Source organism: Phoenix dactylifera, chromosome 6 (genome assembly GCF_009389715.1).
Source record: "Phoenix dactylifera cultivar Barhee BC4 chromosome 6, palm_55x_up_171113_PBpolish2nd_filt_p, whole genome shotgun sequence".
NCBI classification, from domain to species: Eukaryota; Viridiplantae; Streptophyta; class Magnoliopsida; order Arecales; family Arecaceae; genus Phoenix; species Phoenix dactylifera.
The window spans coordinates 17,863,115-17,882,686 of record NC_052397.1 but is presented as its reverse complement, the minus strand read 5'-3'; the positions used below and the strand labels follow the sequence as shown (position 1 = coordinate 17,882,686).

Here is a 19,572-nt window from a genome sequence, read left to right as displayed (position 1 = left end):
TGCTGAACCGCCTACCCACTCGATGATCCAGGCGTCCATCACCTAAGAAGGAGGGGGGACACTTATGTTGCTGAAGGTCATGTTTGCCCTTAGGAGAAAGGAGACCCTCGTCCGACGAAGGAGACAACAGTTGGTGTTGGGAAGCCTGGCATTCACCGACCCAACATCAGTTCGAACCTTGGGTGAGCTCCTAACCTGCTTTAGTGGACGAAATCTGGATCTGGCCTCCCCCATGACAGTGCTGGCCCGAGGTCCAGCAACCCGGCCCTCCAGGCCGTCAACTTAGGCTCGACTTGTAATACACCCCAAAACCTGGCTAGACTCGGTCCCTTGACTCATTTGCCTCGCCTCTTCAGCGGAAGCCCCTAAGTCGCTGGTCAAGACATTCTTCTCTAGTGATCTTCTTTGGGCTACCTTGATGGGTTTCTAACATCTGTCCGAATCCGGTGGAGATTCGGACAAACTCGACTTGTTTTTGGAGGAACTCGGGCCGGATTGGGAGGAGGTCGGCCCCGAGGCCAACTCGAGGGTGGACATAATTATCTTCTTCTGTCGAGTCCCTACACTTGGCTATCGAATCTGGTTAGTGGCTAGCGAGGGACCAAAGATTGGGCAATGATCCCCATCGACCCTATCCTTCTCTGATTGGTTCAGGGTGTCCTAGGGGTTCTCCACCACCATAGGCACTGGAGAAACCCTAACTCCTAATTCCTTCATCGGAGCCAACATGGGGGAGGGGTGCCGAGATTCACCTTCCAAGTGTCCAGACGCAGATGTAATAGAACACCAGTAAGTTCTCGTAGATGAATACCTGCCAGAACTTCTGCATTTGTCTCTTGATGGAGACCCCTAGCTTGAGAGGTTTTAGGGCACTGATTTCTACTTTAACCCTGGCATAACCAAGTTTTCGTAGTTGGTTGGTGAAGCAGTCTAAGGCTAGCGGCCGGCTAGCCACCGCCGCAATATTCAGGATCGAGTCTCTCTCTCAGTACTTCATGGGTGGCACAGAAGACGGATCAAAAATAATGATCCGGTTCACCGGTTGATGCCTGGAACTGAGTCCGGCATCTATTTTTTTCCATAGCTAGCAGTTAGCCTGCCACCAACCATGGTTGGAATAATACTAACTTAATTATTCAAATTACACAAAATTTCTATATGGATTAGTTTTTAACTTTGCTGTTTAAGTCAATTTTACTGGTGAATAATTTGAAGCAAAATAAATTTCTAAATCAAAGCTCGTAAGTTTAATCAAAGTAACTTATAACTCCCATGGACCACTCGCTTAAGGCCATAACCACATTTATGGATTTCTTCAGAAACTAATCTCAACTTCATTTCGAACCGTCAAGTATCCTAACTTGACAGTTTGGATAAAACTTACGCTCAACGAACATATCCTCAAGCTACGGAAGAGTTTGTGCTTCACTAGAAATTTTTATAACGCAGCTTATTTCATTGTAAGTGACCAAGATTCGGAATCCTCCATGGATACATATTTCGCACTGCAAGGAATGGTGCATATTTGGATAGGTGATATCTCGACCATTATAGAGATGATCGATTATTACCTATCTCATATCCCATTGCATATTATGTGTTGTCTTGTAATGTATAGTTAAGAGATAGGCGATGGTTGTCCATCTTTGAGATAGGTAGTATGACGTCGTCTCTAAGATAAGTGGCATGACGTCAACCTATCCTACAGGGTGCAATGCAAGGTGTTGAGGTTCGAAACTAAAGCTGCTTCTGAGGTCGGTGCCGAGATCGTCCATGTCGACTGAGCTAGGTTTTATTTTTCTTTTTGCAAAGTCAGCCACTCGGGCTTTTCATATTTAATCCGACTTTAAAGTCGGTTTCTTTTGTACTCCGCCGTTGGCCTTTTTAATACCATATCGCATAGATCATGCACATTGGTCTCACCACTCCTGGGGTGAGGCTGATCCTCACTACCAGTTGCCCCCTGGCCGATCTCGCCCGTTGTTCCCCATTTGCGAAAGCCTCCTTGGTAACTATCGTGCTTCGATCACCCATCTCCTTCGATCTCTTTGTGTTTCTAGAAAAGACGAGTCAACCACATGAACCGTTCGCAGAAGGCGCCGGCAACGTACCACCTTTTTCCCGTGGCTAAAAGAACTGCCTCTTGGATTGTGGAGTGCGTCATCGGACGATCATGATTCCACCCCCACAGACTGCAGGAATCATCAGAAGAGTAGGAGGTTCATCCACCATCCTGGGGACGTACGATCGGCGTTATGGCGACGTCATAGTCAACGCATGGTTAAGGTTGAATCTTGGGGAGAAACAACTAAGGTTTCGACAGAGACATTCCCGGAATATGAGGACAGCGCGCGTTCAAAACTTCCATAGGAGTGTTCAACTTTGCTACTTACGCAAGTCGGTGGCGAGCGGGTGGTGTGATCTCATAGCAAATGCGGCATTGTCTTTTTTCCTTCTGTTTTTTTTTTCCCCTGCTACCCTTTCTTCCATCTTAACAATCCAAGATGACTTCTTTTCAATCATTAATAAAAAAAAAATATTTGCAATCTGTAGAATTTTTTAATCTTAAATCACTTGCATCCCATATATCATATTCTAAGATAAGTGAGTGGCATGACGTCTACCTATCCTACGGGGTGCAATGCAAAGGGAATTTTCTCTTTTATTTACTCTAGAAAGGTTATTACCGTGACATAACTGTGGTAGGCCATGATCTCTCAGGACGCACCGAGGAAGGCGGGAGCTCATGACCGCGCCAATCTTTTTTTTGACCAAAAGGGACGCGTGGGCGACCAAAGCGTTAGCCGCCGCACTGGCCCGCGTCCGAACTCCATATAAGAAGGCCAAGGCGAGACGAGGCGCCCCGCCCCCACGGTTACTGTTTCACAACCCATTTCCCTCCAAACACGCTGAAAATGGAAGAAGGATCTCCTTTCTCTCCTCCTCAGCCGCCTGCGCCGGATAACCGACCACATGTCTCTCCACCGCACGCGGCGGCGATACACTCCGTAAACCAACCTCCGGCGAAGCCATGGCGAAGACCCATGCCGCCGCCACCTAGGGTGTATCATGTCGATCCTCGAGGCTTCCGCCAGCTAGTGCAGCGACTCACCGGTGCGCCATCGTCGTCCGTATCTCATCGACCGCAAGCGAGCGACGTGATACGACCTCTTCCGCTACAATCGGCTCCTCAGATGCTCCCACGTCCACCACCTCCACCGGCATTCGAACACGGTGGCTTAGAGTGCAATCTTGGCGGTCCATCTGCTCAGGGGGAAAGAATCGCGCCACCGAGCTCGAACGAGGAGGAAGCTGGAACTGGACCAACGGAGCTGTTATCGCCTTCGGCTTTCTCAGAGTGGTATTCTTTTCCTATCCGGAGTCCAGGAATAAAGGCCGCAGCTGATAATGGTAACAGCAACAATCTTCAAACAAGTGCAGGATTTTAGTCGTTCTGCAGCAGTATTTATATATAAGCATAATCACCACTATATAATGATATCGTCTGCACCAGTGTAAGCGCTATATGCTCCACTTTTATGTTTAGGAAGCTTGATTCCTTTTATGATGAAAGTGAAGTGCACCGGCGTAAGCTGTGTACAAGGAATAGGATATAATAAAATAAGAGGGAATGGCACGCATTTCGGTAAGCAATATTAATGCAATAGGTCCGAGTGCAGACTTTGACTTGACGTATTATTATAAATTTTTTTCGTACATATCGTGATAAATATTCGAATTTGTTTGAAAATCCTTCAAAAAAATTATATTAACATACATACCTTTTTTTTAAACACTCATTTTATATGCTCTTGGCTTGGAGTTCTGAAATCGGTGAGCAGCAGCCCAGAGCGGGCGGAGGCTGCAAAGAGAAGGGCAAAGGCAAGGGAAGCGAGGAGGAAGAGGAGGTTGGAAGTAGGGGGTGCGGGAGAAGGAGGGTGGCAGCGGCGAGGAGGAGAAAGATTAGGAGTGCAGGGGCGGACTGGAGGGCGACGAGGTGGTGGACGGAGAAGAAAAAGAAGGTGAGTTTCGGTTTGGAAAGAAGAAATCGGAGGGGTATTTTTGTTTTATTAAAAAAAGAAATATTTCCAAGGACCATAAATTAAACTTACTGAAATTGTTGGTCTAATTGTTATGAGACCAATCAACAGGAATTTATTGTTTTGGAGGGTGGAAAATTAATTTCTCCTATTTTTAATTTTAAACTACTAATTTCTTGACAGCGTTAGATGGTGTGAGCATATACGCAATAAAAAAAGAAAAAAGAAAAAAAGAAAGACATGTGTATGCAAAAAATTCTATGGATAAAAATCAAGCATCTAAATAGAAATGGAATTGTTTGATGTGATATCAGCCATGTGATATAAAATGAAATTGTTTATTAATGCAAATTTCCAAACTTGCCGATCAAGCATAAAAATCCCATTTTATACCAAACAGGACTGTAACTATAATATGTCCTGTGCTTCCAGACAAGCATATCCAACTGCAGTCCATGGGAAGGTATAAAATATTGAGTGCCTTCCTTTGGAGTGATCATTGGAATTTTTGTCTCACGTGCCTGTGTCATGGGTTTTTTAAGCGAGAAGAAAGTTGGAAATTAGCCATTAGTTCCCTCTATACCAAAATCATTCCGTATATGCTAATTTGAAAAAAGAATAGCCACTGTAGCTCCCCTCGTTGTCTCCTAAAATCTCCCTAAATTCTGTTATCCCTCTTCAATAAAATCCTCTCTTTCAAGAAGTCTTTTCCTCTACCGTCCTTCAAGATTCAAGTGGCTGTCCTTCCAAGTTTCAAGTAAGAAGGCTTTAAGATACAAAATATGTTGGGTTTGTGGGGTTAGAAGAGGGAAGAGTGGGCCATTACCAGAGTTTGTGGGAGCTAGGATTATATCTTAAATCAAATGTATGGATTAGATGATAGAGTTTTTTTTCTTTCTTTTTTCTTTTTTAGTATTGTTAGGTTAAAATCAACCAAGACCTCATCCAAAAAGGCTATGCCCGCACGAGTCCTCACAAACTTCTTTTACTTAAGTCCTAATATCCTGATTAGAATAAGGGTTTAAATCTATTCAAATCTAATTACAAACACTATGATAGGCCCGTGATCAGCCTCCATAAACCCGTGCTGTAGTTTCTCCTAGTCCACATAGGCTATGGGCCGAGTTTGCTCTAATACTATTAAACCTAGGTTCTCACCCAAAAAGACTCATTGAAAAATATTATTTGGGTTCATTGATCCTGTACATTAGAGCTGATCACGGGCTTTCTGGCCCGCCCAGCCCAGTCCGAAATTTTTCGGGCTTGGGCATCAAAAAAAGGCCCATGGGTCAGGCTTGTGCAAGAAAAGCGGCCCGACCAAAAAAAATCGGGTCGTGCCTGGTCGGGCCATTCTGGCCCATTTCTAGATTCCAAATAAAGAAAAAATCGGGCCTGTCGAATCGGGCATATCGGGTCGGACCGGGCTAGACGGGCCTAAAACCAGATTTATAAAGTCGGGTCAGGCCTGGACAAAAATTTTAGCCCGACAGTTGGGCCGGATTGGGCCTGGGCATAGTCATCGGGCCTAATTTCTGCTGTAGAGCCCGGCCCGAGTTTTGATCAGCTCTACTGTACATGTACTCAAGATCTACCTAATGAATAATCAATATGGGACTAAACACATGCCCGCACGAGTTCTCACCCAATATAGATCTAATTTGGGCAACTTATTACAATAACCGTAGTATAAGACCACAAAAATTTACTCTGACTAAATGACCGGGAATTGCCATGGAAACCTTAATTCACTGCTTATTAGCTTCCGTGATGCATCCCGATATATATTTCTTGATATAAAGACCGACTGGAGTGAACTGAAGAAAAGAGATTCACCAGTAATTTTTCTCATAGTGAGAGCTTATAGTGGTAACGACTGAATCCCTGAGGAGCGCGTACAAGAAGAATAATACAATGCTAAGAGACTTTGCATGGTCTGTGCCGTTTAAACCTTCTGAAATTGGAACGAACGGATCTGCTGACAACACAGAATAGATAAAGCATACACCCGATGCCAAAGCCGGTATATGGAATATATAGATAAAGCATACACATTTCCATCCTGATCTTTTTTTTTTTTTTTCCTGGTATCAAAACACATGACCGATCATGCTGCTTAGCCACAACCTCCCGTACTAAAATCACTGGATTTATTCGTAAGTCATTTGAAGAACAGCATTTAGCTTTAAGACACAACACCAAATTAAGTAGGAAGAAAGTGATTGTTTCCAAGAGTTTTCTCAATACTCTATACCAGTGGGTTTAATTATATTTCACATCCACAGCTTCATATACAAAGTGATCTGGTTAGAGATGCAACTCTAGCAGCATTAAGCATCGCTTTTAAAATAGCTCATTGTTATCCCAGTAGTTCCTCAACTGTGACATATGGAGAAGTAGTTCATCCCGACCTAATCCCGTGACGCTGCTGGTCATGATCCATGGCGGAGGTTCTTTGTAGTACTCACTGATCAAATCCTGGAACTGTTTGATATTCTCTTCAGGCCGGGTTCCTTTCCCACCCTTCATTTTGTCGCACTTGGTGAAAACAAAAGTCATTCCAATCTGGAACATTACATGAAAAGGACAAATGCATGGGTGCATGGAATAACTTGCAACTAGAAAACTAAGTTAATAATGACAAATTGGTAAAAGGGAGTTATGGAATTAGCATACATTGTTGCGACCGAGCCAATTAGCACAGTCAAGGTCAATTTGCTGAGGTGGAATACTGGCATCAATGAGCAGCATGACAGCAACCAAGGTATCCCGGTTTAAGAAGTAACCCTTGGTAAATGATGACCAATCTGTTCGAGCAGATTGAGAAGCATTTGCAAACCTACATGGACAGAGTCATCTAATCAAGAGGTTATTGGGATTGCTAACAAGAGGATTTTTTTTTTCTCTGCACAATCAAGACAAACCCCCAAATCCTGGTAAAGTTTTAACCTTCAAAAGGCAAAGGATCATTTATGATATTATAGCAAAATATTTAATATACCCAGATTTATAATCTTTAAGTCGAAATTTTTCATAAGAATTCAGTTTATACAAGAATGATACAGGCCCTTGTATGCATGGCATAGACTAGCTTTACATATGGCATCAGTATAATATTTTTTGTTCCTAATAAGCATTTAGTGTCAACGTTGGCACCTCATGCTTGTGGGTTAATCGGGGTATCACATCAACATGAAACCATGTCTGGTGCTCTGTCAATATTTTTTTTATTAAAAAAGATTTTACCAAGAAAATTGAATAGATGATCACAAGAAGGCAGCGCTTGTTCTGAAGAATGGACCTGCTAGGTTGCAGGGGAGTGATATAGATATTGTGATCAAATGGGAAGGCTTCTAGAGAACACTCAAGGCAGCACTAATGAGTCCAAGATAAGTGAGCAAGGAGAGAGCTTACGGCAGAGCTGTTGCAGTAGCCTCCATGTCCAAGCTCAGATAAGCAAAGTTCAGATCAAATCCTAAACTGTCTAAATGATCCTTGAAAACCATCCCAGACCTTAATGGCAGGAAAAACAACCATCAGATCCTTCTAATCCATTCTAGACCAATGAATAGCACGCTGTATAAGTAAACTATCACATGAAAATCACATCCCACAAAGTGTTGGTCATGTATGAGCACCACTTGAAGTTCATATCAGGGGCCTAAAAATGAAAAATCTCCAAGAAGCATTTGCTAGGGCATGCCATCCTGAGAAAGCGAATGGGCCTCATACTGTAAAGCTACTCCAGAATTTGTTGATGCACATGAACATAAACAAAACTTATGAACTGGACTAAGATTTTATAAAGATAAGACACATCTGAAGAGGCTCATGGAGCCCATTATGACTGCCATGGTTCCTCTTGGAACTATGCCATGAGATGTTTCTGAGCATTCTAATGCTTATTAGAATGTCCCTTTTCCTCTCTCTCAATTACATCTAAATTACTCTTGACAATAACTTATTTGCGTACATATTATCTTTCATATCTTAAATTACATATTAATTATATACTTTACAAACATTAACAATTTCACTTTCAGAAATGATTTATTAGGTATAACTTCAGTTATTGAAATGCTTTTTTAAGTGTTCTTGTTTCCTATCACTTTTCATGACCCCTTGCATATCGTCTCTGGCATGTATCAAATTTTATTCCTGCTTCCACTTCCTTCAAATATATTATACTGCTGATCTGATACTTGAGTCAATAATTCTTTGACCTCCTCATTCAGAAGTGTACGCTAATATACACATATTAGTATTTGTCAACAACATCAAACTCTATGTTGAATTATACAAATTAATTCTTCTGTTATCTTCTCTTCCAGAAGTGAATACTAATAAATTATTTAGTCAGATGCTTCTAAGGCTTTTATTTATTCATTTATTTATTGTTTCAAAAATACATGGTCATTTGCCAGAACTCTAGCATTTTCACTTCCCATCATATCCTAAGATCATTACTTCTTAACTCATGCAGTTGAAGCTAATGCTGTCCCTAATTTTTACCTTCATGAAGGTACTTTATAATCATTCGTTGGCATGTTGGATTTCCCAATCAATCTGCCCTTCAAGGTATGCCCAGCCCTACGTGCACACCTTTTGAGGCACGTGGATCAAAAATTTGTCCACGATGGCACCATGAACAAACTAGAACCTAAACATGCTAGAGAAAGATTTCTCCAATCTCTTCACATAAGCAATGCAAACATGAATGTTACTAGAAATTAATTGTCATAGACCAACCAACAAACAGTTGACGTGCAAGTTGTAGAAACACTTGGAGAGTCAAGACGGAGATGCTTACCCGTAACCAGGCAAATCCACAATGTACCAACTCTTGTTGATCAAAAAGTGATTGATAAGTTGGGTTTTGCCTATACAAAGAAGCATTATTAAAGATCAAAACTTCCAAACAAATCCAATCTCAAAAACCCATAATCAGCCATAAACCCGATCTCTACATCCAATTTAAGCTAGAAATGGAACCAGAAAGCTCTGATAAACCAACAAATATAACAGGAACTGCCAAAAAGGAGCCTCTTTTTGCTGCTCTGAGATCAAGGACAAGTTCAAAAGCTCCTCTGTCCTTATTTGACCATGGTCGCACAAACATGCCAATCTCGGCGAGGTGTAGGAGGCATTGAACTCACTCAGATCCTTCAGAGCAGCATAACGGCGGGTTGCCGATCCAAAGAACATGCTATCAGGAGAAGAAGTGGACCTGGTTTTTTGGAAGTGAGGGCGAACTCCTTCTTGCGGACGAGAGCATTGATGAGGGACGACTTTCCGACATTGGAGCGGCCGAGGATCGCGAACTCAGGGCGGTCGTCCTTGGGACAGTCCCGCGCCCGCGCGCTGCTCTTTACGAACTCCACCTGTTTGATCTGGGCATGGCCGGCGTAGGGCCCCAACACGATGTTTGACCCCGGGAGCAACATGTCGGGGGTGACCTCCTCCCGGGGAACGCCCGGCGGGACGAAGAGGGCGGACGGAACGAGCTCCGCCGGCGGCGGCTGGGCTGCGGCGGAGCGCTTGGGAGGCGGGGGGTTGGCGGGTTTCAACCGGGCGGAGAGGGAGAGGGAACGGCGGAAGGAGGCGGCGGAGGGGCGAGGCGAGGGGGAAGGAGCGGCGAAGGATGTCGCTAAGGAGCGGAGGCTTAAGAGGCGGTGACTGAGAAGCACATCGTTGGGAGCGAGATAGAGAGAGGAACGAGAGAGAAAGAGGGCCATGGGCTTTGTAGGAGCAAATTTCAACTAAACCCTCCCGAGGGGCTAAAACCGGAGGACCGTATGCCAGGCGATTGTTGGAGGAGCGTGACTTCTTTTATTTCATACCATATATGTTCATAGAAAGACGAACAATGAGGCTGTGTTGCTTCTTATGCGGCTCATTAGTCTAATAGTTTCCACATTGAGGCCGGGTTGTATAAGAAAAAATATTAGACAAATTATGCGGGCGCGCACTTAGAAAAAAAGCCAGAAAAATTATGCGCGCGCGCGCGCATGCACTTAGAAGATGCCAGTCGGCGACTCAGTGGGTGTTAGGGTGGTGGACAACGACGAAGGCGAGGAAGGAGGAGAGTTACATAAAAAAGACGGGGAAGGAGAGCACAGGAACAAGAGGGGCAAGCTGGGAGGATGGGAAAGAGGGGGAGAAGAGATGGTTGGCGGCAATGGCATCGGTGATCCAAGGATAGGGGGCTTCGGGATGTTAGTATAGCAACAAGAGCAGCAATAATAATGAAAAAAGATGGAGATTGGAGAGGAGACGGTGGTGGTGGTGGAGCTACGGAGAGGCATTTAAGAGGCGGTTGGAGCACTCGAGGAGGTTGGCATCCGGTCACTGTTCATTCATAGGGGGAGGGGCAAGAAGCCTCAACACCTTGTTGAGCCCATCGTGGCGCTCTCATGTCGAATCTCGACGGCCCATTGGTAGCCCCCCCTAGCTTCAATTTCGTGGTCATCTCGTAGTTGGAAGGTAAGCCTCCAATATCTTAGCACCATGCATGAGCCGAATTCATGGCAGCTTGGGCAAGGATTTCCTGTGCAATGCTCGAACATGGTGTGCGACGATGGTTACAGAGCCAATTAACCTCATGCAGTCACCATTTTTTTCATTCGAAAGCTAATATAAAAACTATTTATTCTTATCCATATTTGTTCATGGCCCAGGTGGGTCGGGCGGGCTTGGCCCGATATTTTAGACCCGGCGGGCTGGGTCCAGCTTCAAAACGTAGTCGGTCCATTAGATAGGCATAGCTCGGCCCGTCTCGAATTTTATTTTCCAACCCTAGATTTTTAGAGTATCTTATTTTTGAAATATTTAATTATTTACATTTAGTTTTTTTAAGTAATTTTAAACAATTTTTAATATATTAAATTAAAAAAATTGAAAAATTTGAAGCCCGAAGTCGTAAGTCCGAGTAAGAATCAGGATGGACCTGGAATGTAGGACCTGGCCGGACCCTCTAAAATGTGTCCGTGCTTGGATTTCACTCTTTTTTCTTTTTTCCCTTTTTTTTTTGTCGCAACCACCGACCTGAAATGCCGCCGTTTGAAATCAGGGGATCGCCGATAGGCACTCCATAATACGCGTTCGTTCCCAAGTCGCTTTCAGGGAGGGAGAAGAGCACAACAATGTCGTGGCTCGCGAGGTCTCTCACCAACTCCCTGAGGCCCGACCTCCGCCGCGGCGGCGGAAGCGGCGGCGATGAGGACGGTGGAGACGCCGGCGAGGGCGGAGCGGTGAAGATGGGAGAAGACAGAAGAGGAGAACAAGACCCTCCGATCGATCCAGAAACTCGTAGCCGAGGCGTCAAAGAGGATCTCTCGGAGCTCAGCAAAACCCTAAGTCGTCAATTCTGGGGCGTCGCCAACTTCCTCGCCCCTCCCCCCCACAACCCCTCCTCCGACGGGTCCTCCACGTCCGATGGCGATCGCCAGTCCGATCCGGCGGCCTCCGAGGGTGTGGATCTGTCGGAGGTCGCAGATTCTCCGGCGATCGTGGGAATCCGGAGTGATTTCGCCGAGATCGGAGGGAGATTCAGGTCCGGAATATCAAGGATCTCCGGCCACAAGGCGGTGACGGAGATCTCCAAGATTGCCTCCACCTTTCTTCCATTCGGATCCGAGGAGATCGAGGAGTCTGAGGGGAGGTTTGGCGGGGATGCGGTTGGTGTTACGGAGGAGGTGTTGGCGTTTGCGAGGAACATCTCGATGCATCCGGAGACATGGCTGGATTTCCCATTGTTGGCTGACGACGAAGATTCTGATGGTTTGTCTTCTTCTCTTGTCCCCTTCTCCACTGGTAGGGTTAATCTAATCTAGACTTCAATTGGATTACATTTCTAGAAAACTGTTTATTTGTACTGGTACTGATATCTTGTGGCAAAGCAATCTGGAATTGTTTATCACCGATCAATTTGCATGCTTCTTCTTATCACCAGTGTAGATTTTGATGAGATTGTCTAATTTGGTTTCACTCTTTAGGATGAAAAATTAATGATTTCGTGAACTACATATCTGGTTTTTCGTACTGTTGTCTGTTGATCTGATTGGTAGATTTAGGAATAATGGGAGTGGGATTGAGATAAAATAATGGCAAAATGCTTAAATAATCTTGTCCTTTTGAGTGAAATTGAATAAAGATGGTGGGAAATTGAATTATTGGAACTAATATTGCAACGAAGCTTGCATATCATAAACCAAATTTAACAGACATGATCTAATTTGGCTTCATTATTCATTTAGAAGTATCTAGCTTTGGTGGTGTGTTACTTAGAGATTAATCTACTTATGCTTTTCTAGTTGGAAAAAACCATCTATGTATCTTAGAATCCCATAGCAGAAGTTATAGCACAGGGCCTTTTCTTTCCTACAAATTACTTTGCTTCTTTTTGATTGTTGGCTCTATGAATAGGATTTCGTTTTTAAGCCTTGTGAACCAAACTAGTTAGACTGAAACACTTTCATAAAGATTTATTTTACATATACTATTATGCATCACGCAAGGTGATAATGCCATAAGGTCATTAATGTGCTCTGGTTTGTGCTTTTCCTGCAGGGGTTTCTCTTTGTGATAAACCTCATACTTTGGTTTTTGCTTTATAAGTAGTATGACCTGGGCGCTTGGCATGGGTGCCAAGTGTCCGAGTATCCTCAAGTATCAAACACGGCAACCTCCAAAAATCTAGGCACGAGAAAATGGCATACCGTATATTGTGCATATGTATTTGTGCAAATGTTTATGTATTCATGTATATATTTAGTGTGTTTGTATCTTTTGATGCTCATTCAAAAAGAAAAGAAAAGGAGAACCTAGAATTATAGATCCTATTTAACAAATAAACTAGTGGAATAGCCACAACTTTGCAAGTTGTTTGATTTATTTTTAGGTTCATTTAATATGTGTTAAGATGCTTAAAATGATAACTAATTGTGATATATTTGCATTTAAAACATCATGATATTTCACTTAAAGTGTTCATATAATTGCAATAACCTTATATTGAAAATATAATTATAATTTGTTTAACATGTCCATATAATCTTGATACTTTATATTAGAAATCTAGCACTAAAAAACTTAAGGATACTTCAGTCAGAGTGTCCAGCACTAAAAACTTAGTTATCTGCATGGCACTCCAAAAAATAGTGCCTAGGACTTTTTTTTTTGCTAACATCAGCAGAGCACTTGAAAGTGGAGTGTCAAGCTGTGTCATGTCATGTCTTGAAGTGTCAATACTTCCTGACAGCTCAGAAACAGAGTATCCAGGTAATATAGTTCATAAGATGCTTAACTCTTTACCAAATGACTTCTATCTTAAGCTTTATACAGTAAATATCATGTATATGCTTCTCCAAATTTATAAAATTGTAAGTCAGATGGTATTTTATTTATTTTGAATGTGTGCTGGCCTTAAATTTGAAATCTTAAAGTCATGAGGAAATTTTATCAAATTGAAGTCCATGAGGAAAAACAACATTAGCTTCTTATGCATTGATTAAAAATTTTGTCCCGGGAAATGTAAATATAAATATAAGAACAAGCATAGTCATAAATTTGGGGCGCTGTGTAAAATTATTTTTGTTGTAGAATGCCAAACATGACCACTCTTTTCAGAGATTAACTTATAGCAATTGGGTTTTATATTAATTGATTCAGGGAACATTCCATTTTCCAGCATAACTTCTAGGCTGGTTTTCTACATGAAGCCGCTCATGCGATTCGTTATGCCTGTAATTCCAGTGTTGACTATTCACTTCCCATTGATGGTGAATACTGTGCATGACAATATTCCTTTCAATGATGACAATGATTTTCAGATATTGTAATTTTTTACATTCTTAGCGTGTTATGTCTTGATTAGAATTTGACAAATTTTGATGGGCACAGCATTTTTAGCCTTCGGACTATGTTACCACATTTATGTTTCCCATGTGATTGATCAATAAGTAACCTTTGCTTAGTTGCAAATTGTTGGCTTTAAATATTCGGTGGATGTTATAACATTCTTGGGTTAGAGTTTTGAGATTCTGGAATTTTCAAGCGAAAAAGGTTCTTCAGTCAGAAGAATTTTCAGCTTTTATTTTGTTCTCTATAGCTTCTTACATCTGGAAATATTGTCATCTTCTAGATTTTGATATGTCTAATGTCCAACAAGAGCATGCACTGGCTGTTGAACGCCTTGCACCAAGATTAGCAGCTTTGAGGATTGAACTCTGCCCAACCCATATGAGTGAAGGGTGCTTTTGGAAAATTTATTTCGTGCTTCTGCATCCCAGACTCAATAAGCATGATGCTGAGCTTTTGTCAACACCTCAAGTAAGTTTGCCTAGTCCCATGTTATCTCATTTGCTTATCATGTTGCTTTTTGGCTGTCAGCGCTTTAGCCTTTTCTCATGTAATATCATATTTCTTATAAAACATTGCCATCAATGCATAATTACATGGATTACTGCAAATGGTCCTTGAATGATGGTGTGATATGCTTATTTTGGATCTTAGTATCCCATCTGACCTCATATACATTTTGGAGCTTGGTTTTTCATGGAGCATTTTTTTGGCTCTTACTAACTACATACCTCGTGCGTGATGATTTTGTTCCGTATGGTAGTCATGACTGCAATTGTTTGGACTTGCCTTCTATGTATTGTCTAACAGCATTCATCTTGTTTCTCAACATAAATAGCAAAGCTTTACCCCATCAATTTGGGGTTTGATCATATTTGCAATATCATCCTACTTTAAGGCAAATCTTTTTTTAAAGGTTTCCATATACATATTTTCACCTGGTGGATTCTAACATGAACAAAGGCCCAGTTGTTTTCATTAGACAATAATATGTATGGATCAGTATATCTTATTAAAATATAATCAATTACTTTTCTGTTCTAATGGTTCAATTCAATCAAATATCTTATTCATGTATGTATTGGATCGCTAATTGTTACATAGATCTATGATTATTGAATTTACTCATGAAATATTAGATTGTATCTTGAACAATTTCCAGTAGTTTGTAATCAGTTTTATGTGAAGCTAGGAAGGCAAAATGGGTTTATGGAGAATTAAAATGTTTATGCAATATGTGTGTAGCACCTTTTGAACCCTCTTGTAGATTTAATGTGTTAATTTAGACAATATAACCATGTTTACACATTATCTTTTCTGTAATATGGATATTAGCATAGTTGGTATGATAATAACTTTTAAATATATTTTGTAAAATCTTAGTATATGAAACATTTCATTGCTACTCAATCCATGTGCTGTTTACAAGTGATTCAATTTTCAGAATGTTCATCAAGACAAAATTTGGCATATGATTTAATAAATCTAAGTACCATGCCATTGTACATATAATTACTTATTTCCACCAAGATAGCAGAATAGTGGTTGGATAACAATATGCATTATGCTATGTGCTTTTAGGAGGTGAGAGCAAGTTATAAGTTGAAAAAGAGGTTAAGAAGTATGCTGATGCGATGGAAGACCCCTCGACTATAGTGCCAAGGGTCATGGACACCAAACAATTTAATTCCGTTATACTCAATAATTGATGGAGATGAGGGGTGATAATGGAAGAGATGCATGACTTGTACATAAAACCTACGAAAATTTACAGAGGAGGTAATTTTGCCAGAGAAACTTGATTTTAGACTTGGCAGGGGAGAAAATGACTCTTGAAAAGTTTTGAAGAACTATGCTAACAAAAGATTATCTCTGGCGCATGATAGAGTTATTTTCAGTGGTTAAGAGAGTAGATGCGGCAGTGCAAGACATCAAGCAAGATTTATATAACATGATAGAAATAAAATAGGATTAGGAACATAAGTTTGGTTGGCACAAAAGTTTAATGCTATCAGACCCCATGAAATCTGGTTTTCCCTTCTTTTTTCTTCAGTATTCTCTATATTCTTTTCTAACGCTCTCTTCCTTTGGTCTGATTTGTATTTTAGTTGGAACATATTCTGAATCCGTCTGGGTTGGTTTTTATTTTTGTTGGAACGTATTCTGAATCAAGAACTCTTATCCAAATTTGATCAAACATCAAACGGGGATCCTGGTTATAACATTCATGTGCGTCAAATTGGTTATATAGTGGCAGGATCAAATTGGAAAAGTGGTTTAACTCTCCAACGATAAGGTGACAAAGTTGTAACATAATGAGGTCTATTGAAATAATGACCAGAGAGCCTTTTGAATTTCATTAAGAATGAGAAATTCTTTAATTCTTTTTGAGGTCGGATACTATTGAGACGCCTAAGCTGACACTCCTGAGGTGGATGAGCTTGCTGAGAAGTTGAATAAACTTGGTTCTGTTGGAGAAAGAAGATTCACAGCCATACCATGAAATTCAAAGAAAGGTAATTTTTTCAATTTAGAATTTCATCTGTGATCAGGGGTATCTATATCAATAAAAGGGATGAAAAATCTACATGATAACATAAAGGGTCATATTATTTGTAGTACTGTTAACTTATAATGAACTTAAGTAGCTAGTGATAATTCTACTGGAGGTCAGCAAGCTGGATATACGAAACCTAGTACACTTGATGAATTATTCAAGCCTTACAAGACATTCTATCATTAGTTTGGATGATAACTTATAGTAGAGCTTTACGAGGGTAGTTGTATACTAGTGCTGAAACCTGTTGGCAGCCGAACATGGATTTTGAGGATAGGAGACAACAGCTTCTTTACAGTAGAAATCCTTGGAAGCACGTGTAAACTACGGACTCAGCTAATATGAATAAGGAGTGGCTTGTTTTGATGGTTAGCACAATGTGGACTTTTGTTTTGTTTTTTTTTTTTTTTTTTTTTTTTTTTTTTTGGAGCAGGCAACGAATGAAAGTCATTGTTATTATATATAGTTGGTTTCATTAAATAGGTCTTTGTTTGGACAAGCCAAAAAAAAAGTTATCTTTATCTATGAGGGCTGGTGTATATGTGACTACAATTGCTAGCAAGTTGCAATAATGTTTAGCTGGTTTTAAAAAAAAATCAATTCAAAATGTTATGGTTCATTTTGATGCTCAACTATGAAGAGACCTAATATGTGGCTCTACAGTGTTGTGCGTCCTATTAAATTGCAAGGAGTCTGAAATGCTAATATCCTAATGAGTGGCAGGCCTAGGTACTCTATAATTGACTAATCTCATGGCAAGATCTACTTGATTGCTGGTGACATGGACAGTTTCTAGAAAGTGTAGCCAGGAATGCAGAAACATAAATATATAGAGATTTGAGAAGAAGGAATGCACACTCAAGTTGTCTTTCTTTTCTGTATTTAGGCCTTTATAAAGGAGACGAGGCAATTCTTTATATTTTTGGATTGATGATTGGTGCTCTGATATTCAAGTTGCCTACTGTTACTCAAACAGTTAGAATTGCTGCTAACAAGAAGGATTGGATCAAGGATTGTCTTAAAGGGTCATATTATTTGTAGTACTGTTAACTAAAAATGAACTCGAGGATTTAGACATCAAAGATATGGAAGAGCTTTTAAGGGTGATATATATTTCCAAACTGGGGATTCTTAGCTTTGCAGTACTCAATGAAGAATCGAAGATACCAATTTACAAGGAAAAACAATGCATTTGTCGGATAAGCCAGATTAACAAAAGGCAGACTCTAGTGGAGTTACTTAGAACACTGGAATACAAAAATAATGGTCTAAGATGTAAAAATTTCCTTGAGTCTGCATCCTTCCACATGACTCTTAAAGTGGTTTGTGCATATGCTATAAGCAAGATTTAACAACAATGAAGATTCCATCAGTAACATTACCAATGTTCTTACTCTTGCAAAAGTGGGAATTGAAAGGGGACCTGAGTTGATGTTATCTTTGAGGCTTGGTTTATGTTGCGGAAAGTTGTGCTGCTATATTAGCTGGTATGCTTATGGGTAGAAATATTTGAATAAGAGATCAGTTGTAGAGGTTTGTGGTTCTCCTCCATTGTCTACCCTGCAAATGTTATCACAGTGGTATCAAGCTCTGTACTGGTGATTTCTTCGAGTTTGGGTCATCTAAGAGGATCGCAAGACGAGCAAGATACTGCTAGGTTAACACTTTCAAAGACTTGTACTACAAGGAAGTCTTTAGTTTGACCAGGTGTACGCCAAAGGAGTGTCAGAATGCATACCTGATTGAATGATGTTGCAGAGTTTGGAGAGATGTTAACTAAGAATCTGGATTGTTTTAAGCTTGCTTTTGATGGGCAGAGGTTGGTAGATTCGTGCTTTATATTGACAAATGGTTTTCAGAGTTCAAGTTTGTTGTTTTCAGAACTAGAAATGCTAGTTTTGGATGAATAGATTGTAGATTTCTGTTTATCAAGTTGAAACTTTTGCCTCTGGGTTGGGGTTTGCTTTCTGGATGTGCTCAGCTTGATATCGCTGCAATAGTATTGGTTACAGTGTGTACTTTCATACGCTTGTTGGTCGTATTGGACGCATAAGAAGTCTATGTCTGTTCTAGAGTTAAATATCATTGAATTGACTTGTATCACTATGACAAATAACTTGGAGAGCTTAACATCTAGGATGATTTCTTGGGTTTAGTGCCACCACTACCACTTTATGTTTCAATTGAAAACCAGATCTTTTGCAATCTGTTTCTTTTATCCGTGGTTTTTTTTTTTTCAACATACCGCATCTTGTTTTATGCAGATTGTGGAAGCCAGGGCAATGTTGTTACAGAGGTTGCAGAGTCGGGCAAAGCCAGCAGCAGAGAAACCTAGAGTAGATGTATCATATAGGAAAGGAGATGATACCTCAGTTCCACCCAAGGAGCAGTTCACAGGATCAAGAGATATCTATGAAACAACACCACCAAGGACTCGAGAAGGTGGAACTTCTGTCCCATTTGCAGATTTCGAGACCGAAAAGCATCCTATTCTAACAACCGATACAACATTTATCGACAAGTCTGTAATTGAGGAACAGCCGCTCGTCCAACTACATAAAGATCTTAGTGATACCTCAAAAATCTCCATTCCTAAATTCGATGAGGAGGGTGATGACTGGTTGGAAGATGATTCAGGAGAAATGGGTGTTCCAGGAAGCAGCGCCATTCCTTTTGAAAATGACGAGGATGTGTCCTTTAGCGACCTAGAGGAGGAAGATGATGGAAATGTGCCTGCAAGCTCCAAAACAGAGTCCAAGACAATCAACTCAGCGCAACCAAAAGATAAAGCAGTGTTGGTCGACAAGAGCTCAGGGGGCTCGGCAACGGATGGAAATTCTGTCATCCGGCAGACTAACGAGGAATCAAATGATTGGCCAGGTGTTGATGATATTTGATTGCGTCCAGTATCATATATATATGTCGTCAGTCTTAAACCACTGGTTTTATTTGTGCCATTCGCATGCAGCTGATGTTCTGTACATGAAGGTTGTTCATTACTTCCACATGTTTCCATGTGGAATATGGAATAATGTAAATAAATCTATGAATGCCTCCCTTGCAGAATTGCTCAAGTTTGCCTTTGGTTTATTTATTATTATCCTTTCCGAATCTGGCATG

The 19,572-nt window shown here is 41.0% G+C and overlaps 2 protein-coding genes across 3 annotated transcripts; one reads left to right on the top strand and one right to left on the bottom strand.

Moving 5' to 3' along the window:
• Nucleotides 1-6,170: 6,170 nt before the first annotated feature.
• On the bottom strand, nucleotides 6,171-9,901 carry LOC103707512 (GTP-binding protein At2g22870). Its single transcript, XM_008792030.4, has 4 exons — nucleotides 9,265-9,901; nucleotides 8,848-8,917; nucleotides 6,714-6,876; nucleotides 6,171-6,602 (listed from the first exon to the last, which is right to left on the bottom strand). Exons 1-4 carry the CDS (start codon nucleotides 9,770-9,772, stop codon nucleotides 6,381-6,383), a joined length of 963 nt encoding a protein of 320 aa, XP_008790252.2. The 5' UTR covers nucleotides 9,773-9,901; the 3' UTR covers nucleotides 6,171-6,380.
• Nucleotides 9,902-11,110: 1,209 nt separating this feature from the next.
• Nucleotides 11,111-19,552, top strand: LOC103707513. Of its 2 annotated transcripts, none has more exons than XM_026804829.2 (3): nucleotides 11,111-11,849; nucleotides 14,179-14,366; nucleotides 18,717-19,552. In XM_026804829.2, exons 1-3 carry the CDS (start codon nucleotides 11,180-11,182, stop codon nucleotides 19,347-19,349), a joined length of 1,491 nt encoding a protein of 496 aa, XP_026660630.2. In that variant the 5' UTR covers nucleotides 11,111-11,179; the 3' UTR covers nucleotides 19,350-19,552. The 2 variants fall into 2 exon arrangements, with proteins under 2 accessions (XP_026660630.2, XP_008790255.2); XM_008792033.4 differs by having other exon boundaries at nucleotides 11,114-11,816.
• The last annotated feature ends 20 nt before the right edge of the window (nucleotides 19,553-19,572 follow it).

Bases quoted from the DNA above. Each gene is read 5' to 3' on its own strand.
- LOC103707512 (XM_008792030.4), bottom strand. From the start codon at position 9,772: ATGGCCCTCTTTCTCTCTCGTTCCTCTCTCTATCTCGCTCCCAACGAT. The intron at 8,918-9,264 runs GTCCACTTCTTC...TTCTTTGTATAG, and splicing joins CCTCACTTCCAAAAAACCAG to GCAAAACCCAACTTATCAAT. The intron at 6,603-6,713 runs GTATGCTAATTC...GTAATGTTCCAG, and splicing joins ATTGGCTCGGTCGCAACAAT to ATTGGAATGACTTTTGTTTT.
- LOC103707513 (XM_026804829.2), top strand. From the start codon at position 11,180: ATGTCGTGGCTCGCGAGGTCTCTCACCAACTCCCTGAGGCCCGACCTC. The intron at 11,850-14,178 runs GTAGGGTTAATC...GTCATCTTCTAG, and splicing joins TCTTGTCCCCTTCTCCACTG to ATTTTGATATGTCTAATGTC. The intron at 14,367-18,716 runs GTAAGTTTGCCT...TGTTTTATGCAG, and splicing joins AGCTTTTGTCAACACCTCAA to ATTGTGGAAGCCAGGGCAAT.